The sequence below is a fragment of the Mauremys mutica genome, chromosome 7 (assembly GCF_020497125.1).
Source record: "Mauremys mutica isolate MM-2020 ecotype Southern chromosome 7, ASM2049712v1, whole genome shotgun sequence".
NCBI lineage: Eukaryota > Metazoa > Chordata > Testudines > Geoemydidae > Mauremys > Mauremys mutica.
In genome coordinates, this window is record NC_059078.1 from 120,550,919 (window position 1) to 120,565,231 (window position 14,313).

Here is a 14,313-nt window from a genome sequence, read left to right on the forward strand (position 1 = left end):
AATGTCCCCCCAACCAGTCTTCAAAGCATTTGTAACTATAGTCATTATTGGGGGTGGATGGACAAAGGAATACCTCTGCAAACATTATTGTGATCCTTCTTCCAATCCATAGACCAGGGAACTCTGGTCAACTTGTCTAGTGAATGGAAATGTGGTCATAAACAGACTTTAGCCAACCTTGGAGAATGAGCAGATGCAGCCTTGGATGTAGGAATATGTAAGTACATGAGGCCACATGACTCAAGAATCTCAAACATAACCTGATTGTAGTGGTGGGGTGGGATTTGAGGTACAAAATTGGCAAATTATTTGAAACCTCTTGAGGAAGAAAGGCCCTCTATTTTGATGTTTTGCATTGGAAGTAACATGGATTTCTCTCTGTTAAGCATGAGGCCCAGATGCTTGAAGAGATGGGTGATGACATGGAGAAATTTAGTTTCTGACTTTCCTCAAACTAACCAGTCATCCAGGTAAAGGAAGACAAATTACTTTTCTCCTCAAATGGACAGCCACCCCTCACCAGCATTTGGTAAATACATTTGGGGCTGGGGCCAGCCCAAACGTTTACTGATAATGTCGAGTCCCAAAAACATACCTCATGAACTTCTTGCGACTTGGTAGCACTGCCACATAAAAGTAGGTGTCCTGAACATCGAAGGCAGCAAGTCAGTCATTGCGATCTAGTGAGGGAAGGATTGATGCCAGGTTAACTATGCAGAACTTTGAATGCCCAACGCTGCTGTCAAACTTCTTAAAAGACTCGGATAAAGACCTCCAGTACCAGGGAGGAGACATCTGGTACTAAAGAGTCATCAGGCAAAGAAGACAATGATACAGGAAGGATGGCCTCCTACTGTAACACAACTGAAACCTGGAGGACGGGTTCAGGCTGATGCTGTGTTGTGTCAGTAGAATGTGTTGCTCTCAAACCAGCAGCGCTGGATGGATGGCTTGCTGGAGGGGGGGAGGGGGAATCTTCCTCTGGGACAGGTTAAAGTTCTGGACCTTGACTATCGAGGAACTCCCAACCCCCATAGGCTTACTGAGGCAATGGATATGGAACTGGAGGCCAGTATGGACTTGGACAAGATGGCTTATTTCTGGTACTGATACTCCCCTTCCACAGGAAACTTAGAGACTCTCTTAATTTTCACCTAAGAGGCTATTAGGAAGGTGAGGAGGATGATTCTGAGTCAAAATGCAAAGAACTCTCCATATAAACCCAGGGTAGGTGAGGAACTAACAGGCATCCTGACTGAGTCCACAGCTTGAAGGGAGGATGGAAACATTGGTACCATATAGGGAGCCTATCGGTGCTGGCATAATAGATGAATGATTCATTGATGAAGCTGGAGGTGCCGGACAAGCCACTGGGGCAAAAGTCAAAGTCAGGGACAGACCCAAACTGGTAAATGATCGTACAGAAGTTGGGCCCAAGGAAGCACCCTTGCCTGTTCACAAAATACATCACTGTTATATCTCTGTGCATGGAAGCCAGTACCATTGGTGAATTGCATACTGAGTTCACAGAATCAGATGGACCCAGAACGGTTAAAGGCAGATCCTCAGTTGATGAGCCTTGGCCTACAGAGAACCCAGGACAGAAAGACTAAGGCGGTCAGATGCCACAAGAAAGCCAGCAATGGGGTCAAAGGGACCAAAAGCACCAGTGCCAGAGTCAAGTCTGTTGGGACCAGACTCAATGGCCATCTCTGTGATAGTGCCAGAATCAAAGGAATAGTTGGTCGCATCTTGGTACCAGGAAGCCAAAGGATGAAGGCCTGACTATACCTTGGGCACTGGAAGAATTGTGGTGATGTTTGGAACCCCTCCTTGACATAGAGGGAGGATCTTTTGGTTTTGGAATGGTTCCTGGGGGTTTATTGGTTCTCTTTTGTGAAGGTGTCCATAGAGGTGTTTGAGACCCCTGGCCTACATTCTGATGTGCCTTCCTAAAGAATGTCACTAGCACTGAGAGTCAATTTGGGGAATCTGTCTATGTACAACTTATGAATTTCAATTTGATTTTATAAGCTTTTGTATCCTCATTGTATGACTCTATGGTGCTGTGCCTTGTGCACCTTGTGCTAAGCCATGTTGGCACCACTCCCCCCATCTGTGAACAGGCTAATTGTTAAGGACTATCAAATACCTGAATATATATTACCCGGGGAGAACAAGAGTAATTGTATCCTAGGGAAAAAAGTTTTCCCCCAGCAACTTCTCTGCAAGGGTCTGGGCTTGGAGAGTGTGTAACATCTTCAGAAGCAGAACAAAATGAACCAGGTGTTGGTAGTGGGACTTACAAATTCAAAGAACTCACAAAGCGAGGAACAGGAAGCTCTGGGCAGGAGACGGGATCAGAGGATTATGCTTTTGTAGGAGAGGGGTCCTGTTTAACTGTAGTATCAGCCAAGGTCAAAGGAAGCTAGACAGAGCAGCGAGAGAAATTGAACTATGATTCAGAGCTGTGAGCTGCAGGAGGATCCAGGACATCCAAGAAAGCTCTGAGTGTCCTTCCTGAGCAAGCTGTACCCTTCTATACCAATTAACTCACCAGGTCTTTGTGATGCCAACTATGTCATAGTTGTGTTTATTTACTAGCATTTCAAGTTCTTCCTGCTTATTCTCCAAATGTCTTGCAGCTAAGATACAGATTTGATTCCCCCCGCAGTTCTGTCTTGTCTCTCCCTTATCCCTGCTAAAACAGCCCATGCCTTCCCCTCCCTCTCTTCCCCCACTCCCCAAATTCCAACCCTTCTCCCAGGTTTCCATGTTTTTGACTTACCTGTAGGTTATTTATTTATTTTGACTTACCATATTGACTTATTTTTGCCTTTTTATAAAGTAATGGTGTTTAGAATCCTCTTCAAAGCTCAACTGTGTCTGTGTGTTTCACCTATCACATGCCCCTGAAAAGGTGAACTGTGAACCCAAAGTGCTCACATGGTGGAACTTCAGGGACTGGGTGTACTTCAACTACAGAAGAGACTGGGCAGGGTATGTGAGAGAAAGCACAGGTCCAGAGAGAGACCTATGGCAACTAAGCCACATGGTCCCATTTCTATGAAGGGATAACAGACAGAGACCAAGCAAGGCCAAAGGCCAAGGAAAGAGACAGTACATAAGTCTACTGAGACACAGGGAAACTCAAGAGCACACAGGTATATAGTGTAATGGACTCCACCACAGCAACCATGTGAGTGTCTAGCAACCTTTATCAGAGCTATGTGAGAAAAGCTAATACTCACTTTTCTAGGGTGCTTGGCTGTAGAATGCCAGTAATCCATCCCAGAGAAACTAGTGTAGCATAGCTGAGATCACCAGAACGTTGTGATTATTATTTATTTATATTACGCTGCCATCTAAAGGCCAGGCTCCCGCTGTGCAAGCACTATTCAAATAAAGTGCAAGTCCCTGCCCCACAGAGCTTTCTGTTTCCACTCACATCAGAAATATAATTTGACCAGATCAATGAATGAAATGTCCTGGTTGAGGTCTGTCTGGGTACCAAAAGGAATCAGTGAAATTAATGTAGAAACTGGACTGATCTACACTTCTGAGACCCAGATTGTTGTCCAGTTCCAGAGGCAAAAGTCCCTGCTTCAAGAGGCTGATGTTTTCTGTAATTGCGGTGGAAGTTCCTTGGCTGTCTATCAAGTCTGAAGTGCCTTTTGGGCCAGCAGCTGACGAGTCGGAGGACTTCAGCTCTCTTATTTCCTCTTTTTCCACATCCTTTATGTGAACTGTCTTGGGGGGAAAAAATCATTTTCATTGCCAGAGAAGCTTTGACCTCTGGTTACTCCCTGAATTTGGAAGGGATATAAAGAAACATTCATGCTTCAATCATAAGCAAATCTCTACTGGGAAGTGGTTCCATGTCCCCAGAAGGAATTTCTGGAGGTACATTTTGAGAAATCCCATTCAGGGGTTAACCAGACAGATGGTACCAGCAATCCTAGCCACTGGAGATAACTTGCTACAGATGACCATTGCCAGGAAATGGCTGAGGCAGTGAAAATTTTGTTCTCTGCTAAAATCTTTTAAACAGGCTCGTAAAATTGTGGTCAGTGCTCAAAGCAGGCCTGGCGCTCAACAAGTAATGCTCCTGCATTGGGTTCAAAAGTTGTAGAGTAGCCTGGCTAGACACTTGTGGGTGAAGACATCTATGCTCAGGAAAAAATTATCCATTTTCCTTGAGAAGTACAGGCTTGAGTGGCAAATTTGTCAACTTCCTGGTGACTAGTATCTCTCTGATTAAATACTTCTTTAGTAGGGAATAGTTCTGAATAGTCAATAAAGTGCCTGATCAAGCAGTCTGCTTTCTGATTTAAGCATCCCCTTTGTGGAACTGGCTTCATGGACAAGATAGGAGACTGCCTAATATACAGTGTATCCATTATTTCAGAGTGGAATTTTGAGCTTGTGGTCCCCTCTCTCATGTTTTTCAGGCACCATACTAGCATTGTAGTAGACTGCAGAAGTCAACCCTGAAGGTGTTGCTTGAAGCTAATTGCCAGTTTCGTTGCCCTTAGCAATAACATTTATTCTCCCTTTCCCCCACCCTCCACTTTTGAGAGTCTCAACCCCTGACCTGTAAGATATTGCACGTACACCCCTCATACCAACAGGCTTGCATCAGCTATCTATACTCAAATTTCTTTTAGTGGGGTACCCTCTCCTTCCTGGTTCACCATTCCAATTACAGGAACGTATGTCAAAGAATGCAGACGTGCCTCTGCATCATGTCTGGTGAGTCTTCCAGATTCTCAGTAGGTGCCTTTGGTTTCATGTGGAGCCTTATCTGTGGTACAATATCTATGTGAGACTAATAGTCCCAGAAGTTGAAGGCAGAGATGCATCACTGACTGTTGGCTTGCCAAGATCTTTCGGGGAGGGATAGCTCAGTGGTTTGAGCATTGGCCTGCTAAACCCAGGGTTTTGAGTTCAATCCTTGAGGAGGCCACTTAGGGATCTGGGGCAAAAATTGGTCCTGCTAGTGAAGGCAGGGGGCTGGACTCGATGACCTTTCGAGGTCCCTTCCAGTTCTAGGAGATTGGTATATCTCCAATTATTATTACCTTTACTCTCAGGATCTGGAACTTCTTAAGAATCTTTTCTGTGATGGGATCTCTGTTCACTCACAGGTGGGAGAGTTTCTGAACTAGCTGGAGCGAGCACTCCATCAAATAAACTATGAATTTGTGTGCTTGGGGGGGCAGAAACTGAATGGGAGGGTCTTATACTGCAAATGAGTTTGTGTGGACAAATATTAGGCAGTGACATAACCTTAGGGATATGTAGAGGTTAGCATCCACTAGATTCACTTAAAGTCTTAGAGATATCACATCCTGAATGTGACTTTCACCATCCATTTGTTCAGTCGCTGTAGGTCTGGTATTGTTGCTCTTACTCCTCCCTCCTATTTTCTGTAGAGTGAAGAATATGGACTGAAGTCCTAAGGAATTTTCTGTGAATGAAACAGGTTCTACTGCTTGTGTGCAATTTCCTTCTTGATAATTTGGTTTGTCTAGGTTCCTTACTATCAGAGATTAAATGAACAACAGATGGGGTTCTAGAAAAAAAACCATAGAAAACTCTCCAGTGCCCTCCGTCTGAGGTCTAGTGGATCCAGGTATTTGTAAGTGAGAGACTTTGACCCCTAGATGGCTTTTTGGCTGCTGACACAACCTGCCCTACTTATGCAGAACTTTGGAGCTGAAAAGATGCAGTAGGGATTATTGTTATTTTGGCATGGGTGTTTCCAAGGTTCAAGGGCTGCTTACTGGGGTACGAGGCATCCTTTCTTCAATATCTCTTAATGTAGTAGGGTCAAAAGGAAAGTCTCTGCCTTGACAGATGATTTGCAAATTTTTAGAGGCCTCTAATAAGGCTTGCCAGTATTTTCTCCTACTATTTCATCCAGTTTTTTGTTCAACATTTGACAGCCTGTGAAAACGGATGCACACAAATTTAGAGTGTTTTTCTGCTGAGTCATAGATGGCATCTGGTTACAGAATTTGATACTTTTGTCTAAGCTGCAATTTGCATGGCATCCACTCATGCAAAGGAGAATAAATGGGAAGACAGATGTATACAGAAGAGAATGAGACATTATTTTGCCTCTTATTTCCTACGTGTAGCCAGATCCTACATGTTCACAGTCTTTACCTGGACTGATGGAAAGGGAATCTTGTAAAGAGAAGACAACTCCAAACACCACATCTGAATTACAGCCATAAAACCAACTGTTTAATTGAAGCTATTTAAAAAAACATGTGAGGCAGTATAAATGATAAAATTATAATTAGGAAGGAATAGCTAGCACTTTTCAAAAAAGCTTTAAAACAGCAACAGGACACTTTACAAAAAGATTTGTAGGGATAAAGTTTTCAAACTACAGGTATTGTATAAAGGTAACACAGGTATCTTATAAAAGAATACAGCAACAGAGACAAAATGGGTACTCAAACTCCTCTGAAACTAAATCTTCTGGTGGTCTTGATTAAAATGTATGTTCAGAAACTATTTTAACAATGACTAAATATTTCAGATTTTAATTTACAGCTCCCTGTTGTAGGCATCACACTATACACATCTTCCAAGCAAATTGGCAATACATTTCTATTTAACCATGAGTGGTGTCATCTTCCACAAAGTCTTTGGCCATCTCTGCTGTGATCACATCAATATGACTAACCTAATGGGGGGAAAAATAGATATATATTAAACGTAATGTCTCCTAGTTAGTGAAGGCCTCACTTTGAGAAATTGCCAAATGAGACCCAGTGACTGGACTATAATAGTGTCAATTGAGATGAATGGCTCTAGAACACTGGAAGATTGGGATTATGTGAACTGCAGGTTTTACCGCCTTTTCAAAAGAGAGACTGATGGACAATGGTCATAACCAGTACTCTTCAAGCCCAGACGCCAACAGCTCAAATGCAGCCTTGTTGTGAATGTATTACAGACATACGACAAATGAATCCTTGCTATTTTAATCATGATTCTGTCATGAGGGAAGTGGAGATTTCCAACCATGCTGCATAGTCCCAAATCAAGCAGTGGCTATGTGATGTGGACACAGATCCACTAGACATTTAGTCGTCTACGGTCACTGTCTATCACTTGTGATTCTAAACAAAACTGAAAATTTAATTTTCCAGCACGTTGAGCTAGCTTATTCTCACCAAATGTTCAATACCAGCAACATAATTTTGTTATATTTATTTACAGACATATTTAAAAAAATATTTACCTTGTTTCTGAATTTTACACCATAGAACTTATCAGCTGACTCAAGCAGTTCAGGCCTAAAAGTTGTTGTAATAAACTGGGCATGTTCAGCTAGTTCCATAATCATATCTGAAAAATAAGGACATCCTTAAGCCAGCTCTCTTTTCAATAAACAGGCCACAATTCTTACTAAGAGGCAAACAACAACAGCTGCTCTTTTCTTGGTGAACAAAAAACAAAAGTGCCCAATTTTTATTAGATTTTACATGTAGTAACATCAATTATGTGTAATAAGAAATACCACCATTTGGTGTACCAATGAATTGACCCTTTATGATGAGTCACAGAAGTTTGATTTAGTAAGCATTCATCCCATTTCAGTCATAAGATATGCATGCTGCAAAAAGTTGGATTCAGAAAAATCCGTTTTCTACAAGTAATTTGCCTATTTCAGAACCAGAGTAAAACTTTTCCCCAATTGTAATCTTTTAAGCAGATCTTTTAGAAATTGTATGCTATATGCAGACATTTCCTAAAATTAATTTTGCAATGACTTTTTGAAAGATACAAAGATAACATAGCCAAAGAAATACACTTTTCTGTATTCACTGCATGCTGTCATGCACATAGAAACTGTAACATATATCCCTTTACCATGAACAAAATATTTTATTTGAATAAACAAACATTATTTTTAGCCAGATTATTCTTTATTGAGGAACAAACAAAACCTTTACCTGAAACCGCCTTTCTGTGCTGAGCATCCAGAGCTTGGTCAATTTCATCAAACAGGTAAAAAGGAGCTGGATCACATTTCTGGATAGCAAAAATCAGGGCTAGGGCCACCAAGGACTTCTGTCCACCTGAAAGTTGCTGCATTTCTCTCATTTCACCCTGTTTTCCTGTAAATGACACCTAAGAACATGCCATAACAGGAGTTAACTCTATTGTATTAGGACATCAAATATTGCTGTATGGTGTTTGAATTTAATTATTCATTATAACTTCAGTTTCCAGAGCTCATTTTTAGAAACATAATTACTGGTCTACTAAAAGAGTACCACAAATATTGAAATAAAAAGATTTTCTTTACCCTAATCCCAACTCCTGTGAACTGGTCTACGGATGGCACACTGCTCTGAGATCCAGATCCCCTCTCACTCTCAGCACTGCCTTCACCCTCATCCTGGGATTGACTGCCCTCCACATCTCCTTTCTTCATCACTAGCGTGGCTTTGCCACCAGGCACTAACTTCTGGAACACCTCACTGAAGTTTTTTGACACCTTGGAAAACAAAAAGTCAATGTCAATTCAGGTTCATCTATATGCAAATAGATACAGTCTAATCTGAAAAGCAGATTACAACAGCTATTTGTACATGATATTATACCAACAGATTATCCTTAAAGAACAGAGATATGCTTACATACCATAATTCATAGCATTTACTATAGAAATCCAGTAAACAAGAAAAATTGGCTTTTTAAAAATTCTCATCCTTTTTGTAAGGTTTATGGAAAGGGACAAGAGTCATAATATTGTAAGACAGCAAACACCATAGGATAAACTTGCTGCTTCCCTAGGGCATGACCAAAGCCCAGTGAAGCCAATGGAAACTCATGGACTTCAATGGGCTTTAGAGTAGGCCCAAATTAAACAGGGTATGGGAGCACTGTAGAGAGAGTTCACCTTACATTGTATGCAAAATGTGCCCTCGCACCTTGGGCCAATATTAGGAGCAGCTTTTATGAGTTCCAAAAAAAATCTTACCCAGTTCCAAGATGAATTCTGAAGGTAGAGGATTTAAACTAGGGGGATTCTCTATAGATGGCTCTTATACGTAGTACATAATGAGGAGTATGAGCCAAAAGAAAAAGATGTTTTAAAGTGCTTTGAGAATCTTACTGGCTCTTAACACACTCAAGCACTGATCTGTTCCATCTCACAAAGTTACATCACAGAAAAACTAAATTTTCTTCTGACTTCATAGTCTTATCTAATGGCTTCCAGTATTACCTGTTTGAAAGTAAGTTGGATAGCTTCATATTTTCTGAGTTCAAGGACATTCATCAGCTCCATAATAGATTTGTAGCCTCTGTCCAGCTCCTCTTGTCGTTTTATCAGCTTCTCCTTCTGCTCTGAGAAGTTAACAAACTGGTCTAAAGCTTTTTTATTGACATGGCTGTATTTTTTCAGCTCTGTGTTGCACTGCTCCAGTTTACGGAATAACTGAGGAAAAATAACACAAAAAAAGATGACTTTGGGTTCTATTCCAGTTTGACATTCAAAGATGTGTGGCGCTACACCCCCAGGCAAGATCATGTTATGCTTTTGCAATAAAACCAAGCACACTTGTTACCTGTTTTAAACTCAATGTCTGATATTTTTCAAAGGCCTCCTGTGGAAGTGAGCCCAATTCTCTGATTTTCTTCATGCATTCCTCCTTCTTCTTGAGAAGCATGCCTTGCCGATTTGTCATCTTTTCAAGTTCTTTTGTGTCATGGTTAATTGCATCCATGTGTTCCTTCTCCATGTTCTTCCAGCGTTCCATACTTTTCTGGAGGTCTTTAATCCCTGCTTCTGTTTTGTCAATTGAGTTATCCAGATCTGAGATGAGAAAAAGCAAAGTGGGATATGCCTGTGTAAAATTATCAGTTATCCAGCCACTGACCTATTAAAAAAAATAACCAGAAAGCCCACCAAGTAAAGATGTTTAAAAAAAAAAAAAAAAGTTACCCATGAGGTTAAAAAGCTAAAAAAAAGTTTCATGGGTATTTTATATAATTAAAAATCTCACTGAAGAAAGTATATAGAATTCTGAGTCAAAATGAACACACTTTGGGACTATTTCTCACATTAAAGAAACTCTAGTATATGGCTGTGCTAAACTTGTCTATTTGGCTTTATAAGAATGTGTGTGTGTGTGGGGGGGGATCTTCAATTTTGAGCCTTTGGCGTTTAACAAAACCAAAATTTTAGGGGTGAAAAGCAGATTAAATCAATGAATTCTGCATGAAAACCACTGAAATCTGTGACTGTCACATGACTTCATGCAAAACCCTAAGACAGACCAGGTTTGCCTGAAACTGAGGTCATGATCATAAACCTTAAAGAGGCACACAGTGTAAGTCAGGACCCAGGTTAGACCCTTGAATCATTTAAGTGCAGTATCCTGTCTAACACTGGCTAATATGATATAGTTTAGGAGAATGCGTCAAGGCTCCATAAAAAATTATGCAAGAATGTGCCCATAAGGAAGGTTTCTTCCTAACTCCCAGGAGTTAGTGGTTGACTTGTCTTTAAGCCTGAGGGCTGATATCTCCCTCACAATTACTTACTAGGATTAAAATATCATACACATTTTTATCCTTTATTGATTATACAACATTTGCTTCAGTAATATTTTGTTAAATGAGTTCCCCAGGTTAATTATATATTGTGCAAAAACGTTCTTTTATCAGTTTGAAATTTATTTCGATGTTATTAGTTGCCTCTTGATCTCATGTTATGCTCAATTCTTTTACCAAAATAAATACCACTGACACGTTACACCCCCATATTCTTCAGAGAAATGTAAGTAAAAATCAAGCTACATAAGGAAGTTACAAGATTGCACAGTGCATTGCAAAAAAACAGAAAGCCGTTTACAGATGGGGAAATTTATATATAAAGTTTTTCTCATCAGTTCAGAGGTTTTGTTCAATGATTTGCCAAATAAAGATACGTTCGTATCTAGAATAAAAGAACTGCTTGTCTCTGCCAGAACAGTTGAGAGACCCATAAGCGAAATGGCAGAAAACATTAACGAAAAGCAGATGACTGCATTAAAAGACACAGACGTGTTTAGTGTTGCAGTTGATGAGAGCATGGATATAAAAAATGTTCCATGTTTGGCAGTTGTTGCAAGATACTGTGCTTCTGATGAAATCCAAGAGAAACATTGATGCCTAAAACCCTGCATGGCACAACAAAGGGGGAAAATATAGTGGAAAGTTTTGTAAACCATTTTGAAGAACGAGGAGTTGACATCAGAAAAATATTTTGTGTGACAACAGATGGTGCTCCTGCCATGATCGGAAAACAGAAGGGATTTGTAAAGTCACTTGAAGATCAAATTGGCCGCCCGACAGTCAAATTTCACTATATCATCCATCAAGAAAACCTGTGTGCTAAAATTTCTAATTCAGATCTTAATAATGTGATGAATACAGTGGTGCGAATTGTGAATTTCCTTGTTGCTTGATCTGCTTTGACTCACAGACAGTTTCAAGCACTGCTAGAAGATGGACAGTGCTTATAAAGACATTCCACTTCACAGCAACATTTAGTGGATAAGTCATGGCAAGGTTTTGGTGCGCTTTGTAAATTGTTTTGATGCAATCAAGGCCCTTTTGTCAGAAAAAGCCCTAAAATACCCCCAACTGGATGATGACAAATGGCTGTGTAAACTCATGTTTCTAACTGACATCACTGCTCACCTAAACAAACTCAATCTCTGTCTCCAGGGTGCAGGGCAAATGGTTCTGGATCTTTATGAAGCCTGGAAGGCATTTGTTGTAAAACAAGCAGTTTTTTCTTGGGATATTTGAACTTCAACTTTCCGCTACCTCCAACGCATAAAAGAGATATCGACACGTTGCACTGTCAGTATTGATGAGATTGGAATGTACATGCAAGACCTGGAATCAGAATTTTCTGACAGACTTCAAGATTTCCAGCGATTTGGCCCAATGCTTTCTTTTCTAATTAAACCTGGAAAGTTCAACGAAAGCTACTTGGATTTGTCTGTATTTCAGTGGATGGGTGTTGAAGATTTTGAAATGCAGCTCATTCAGTTAAAAAGCTCAGAATTGTGGGCATCAAAGTTTGGAGATCTGCTGAGTGCACTTGAAGCTACCAAGAGCTATCATGGGGCCTCTATTCTGACCTACTGGATGTCCCTGCCAGTGAAATTTAACTGTTTGAAGAAAATTGCGTTTGCAATGCTTTCAGCATTTGGATCCACATATCTGTATGAACAGGTATTTTCACACATGAAATCTGAGCCAGTTAACAACTGATCACTCAGAAGCTTGTGTGCAGCTTAACGTATCCAAATATGTGCCAGACACTGGAAAACTCAGCAAGGATCACACTAAACTGATACGATCTGCATTTTAATTTAATTTTAAATGAAGCTTCTTAAAGATTTGAAAAACCTTATTTACTTTACATACAACAAGAGTTTAGTTATATATTATAGACTTACAGAGAGAGACCTTCTAAAAACGTTAAAATGTATGACTGGCACGCAAAGCCTTAAATTACAGTGAATAAATGAAGACCTGGCATACCACTTCTGAAAATTTGCCGATCCCTGCACTACAAGGTCAGGTGATAATGTCACCTGATGAAAAATCCTGCCCTGGACACTGCTGATACTTTTCCACTATAGAGGGATGAGGATCAAACAAAGGATTCCTCCTTATGTAAATCTTTTTTAAAGGCTGGGGAGGGGGTTGATCTGGACTCTCCTCCATTCCCTACCCAAGAAGACAGACTGCTGAAAGTACCTGAGGGGAAAGACAGGGGTGAGTCCAGACTGAGACAGAGGTCCAGTCTGTAAGAAAAGATAACTGGAAATCTAAGCTACAGAAACTCTGCATAATTCAACATTTAGGTTGAGAAATTGCATTTTGTAACCTGTTTCTTTAGTGAATCAAGCGTAGTTCGCATATTTTGTTGTATTTGCTTAGTAATCTGCTTTGTTCTGTTTGCTATCCCCTATATTCACTTAAAATCTGCCTTTTATAGTTAATAAATTTGTTTTATTATTAAACCTGGTTTGTGTGATTTCTATCGGGGGGGCGGCGGGGAAGCTGTGCATCTCTCTCTTCACATTACTCATGGACTTTAAGGTCAGAAGGGACCATTATGATCATCTAGTCTGACCTCCTGCACAACGCAGGCCACAGAATCTCACCCACCCACTTCTGTAACAAACCCCTAACCTATGTCTGAGTTAAGAGAGAGGGCGAATTTTTATGAGCTTCCGCTGTGCAGATTTTTCTATACAGCACAAGACAATACTATTTTGGGTTTATTCCTCAAAAGGGATGTGAACGTGAGTGCTGGGTGAATCCTTTCACACAGAGCTGACTTCAGTCTGTGTCTGCAGCTGGGTGTGGCCCTACCTATGTGCGTGCGTGCATTGCAAGAGGCCGGAGAGAGGGAATCCAGGCTAGTGGAGCAGAAGGGGCATCTCAAAAGGGGGGTCCAACCCGTCACAACCACATTTATGAGTATTGTAAAGTATCTTCATTCCAAGAATCAGTATTACCAACCATCTGATCGTGCCAAGGTATCCTTCACTCGTTTGTTGATGGCCTCGAGTTCTGATGTTGTGGCAGTAAGAACAGTGCCGCCTTCTGTCTCTCGTAGTTCATTCAACTCCTATGGGACAAAAAATAAACAGTAAGAATAGCCATAGCAGGGAATCAAAGTATAAACCCACACTGCAGATGACATGAGTTATTTTCTACTACTCTGGTCCTATGATCGACTATAGCCATTAAAATTCTTTTCACAGAGGAATGGATTTTGTTTTAAATAAAATCTAAACCTCAAAAAAATCCACAGCCACTGCTGTACAGTTCTGTTATAATGTGAACTTATGTTTAATTATATACACTGTACTTCTGCAAGCTTGGATACACTGTCAGTCACACCTCAAATACATTCTTAAATAATTCTCCTTCAATCCTAAAAAAATCCCATAGCTCAGTTTGCATGTTGGATAAACAAAAGTAGAAAAGCTATACATATATATAAAATTATCAGTAGTATATCTGGTGCATATTTAAGAGAAGAAGAATAGTCTGCCAAATCTCTGAAGGTGCAAAACAAGAATATTTTGCAAAATGGATCTAAGAAAATCAATAATCTTACCTGTTCCACTTGGTCTAAGCGTTTTCTGAGATTCTCATTGAGGTATGTCTCTACTCTTGTGATGATGCCTTCCAGTTTAATCCTCTCATTCAAAAGCTGTCTGTTTTCCTGTAAGAAAGTAGGAGAGAATATTAATTTAATCAAAC

The 14,313-nt window shown here is 40.4% G+C and overlaps 1 protein-coding gene across 1 annotated transcript in view; it reads right to left on the reverse strand.

Annotated features, from left to right (window-relative positions):
• Window positions 1–6,289: 6,289 nt before the first annotated feature.
• Window positions 6,290–14,313, reverse strand: part of SMC3 (structural maintenance of chromosomes 3) — a 51,013-nt gene continuing 42,989 nt past the window's right edge. The window contains exons 22-29 of the mRNA XM_045024457.1: window positions 14,168–14,275; window positions 13,564–13,672; window positions 9,600–9,847; window positions 9,257–9,469; window positions 8,333–8,524; window positions 7,977–8,154; window positions 7,262–7,368; window positions 6,290–6,700 (exon numbers count right to left, since the gene is read on the reverse strand). Of these exons, the coding sequence (XP_044880392.1) occupies window positions 6,629–6,700; window positions 7,262–7,368; window positions 7,977–8,154; window positions 8,333–8,524; window positions 9,257–9,469; window positions 9,600–9,847; window positions 13,564–13,672; window positions 14,168–14,275 (1,227 nt within the window). The 3' untranslated portion in view covers window positions 6,290–6,628. The remainder of the gene's footprint in view (window positions 6,701–7,261; window positions 7,369–7,976; window positions 8,155–8,332; window positions 8,525–9,256; window positions 9,470–9,599; window positions 9,848–13,563; window positions 13,673–14,167; window positions 14,276–14,313) is intronic.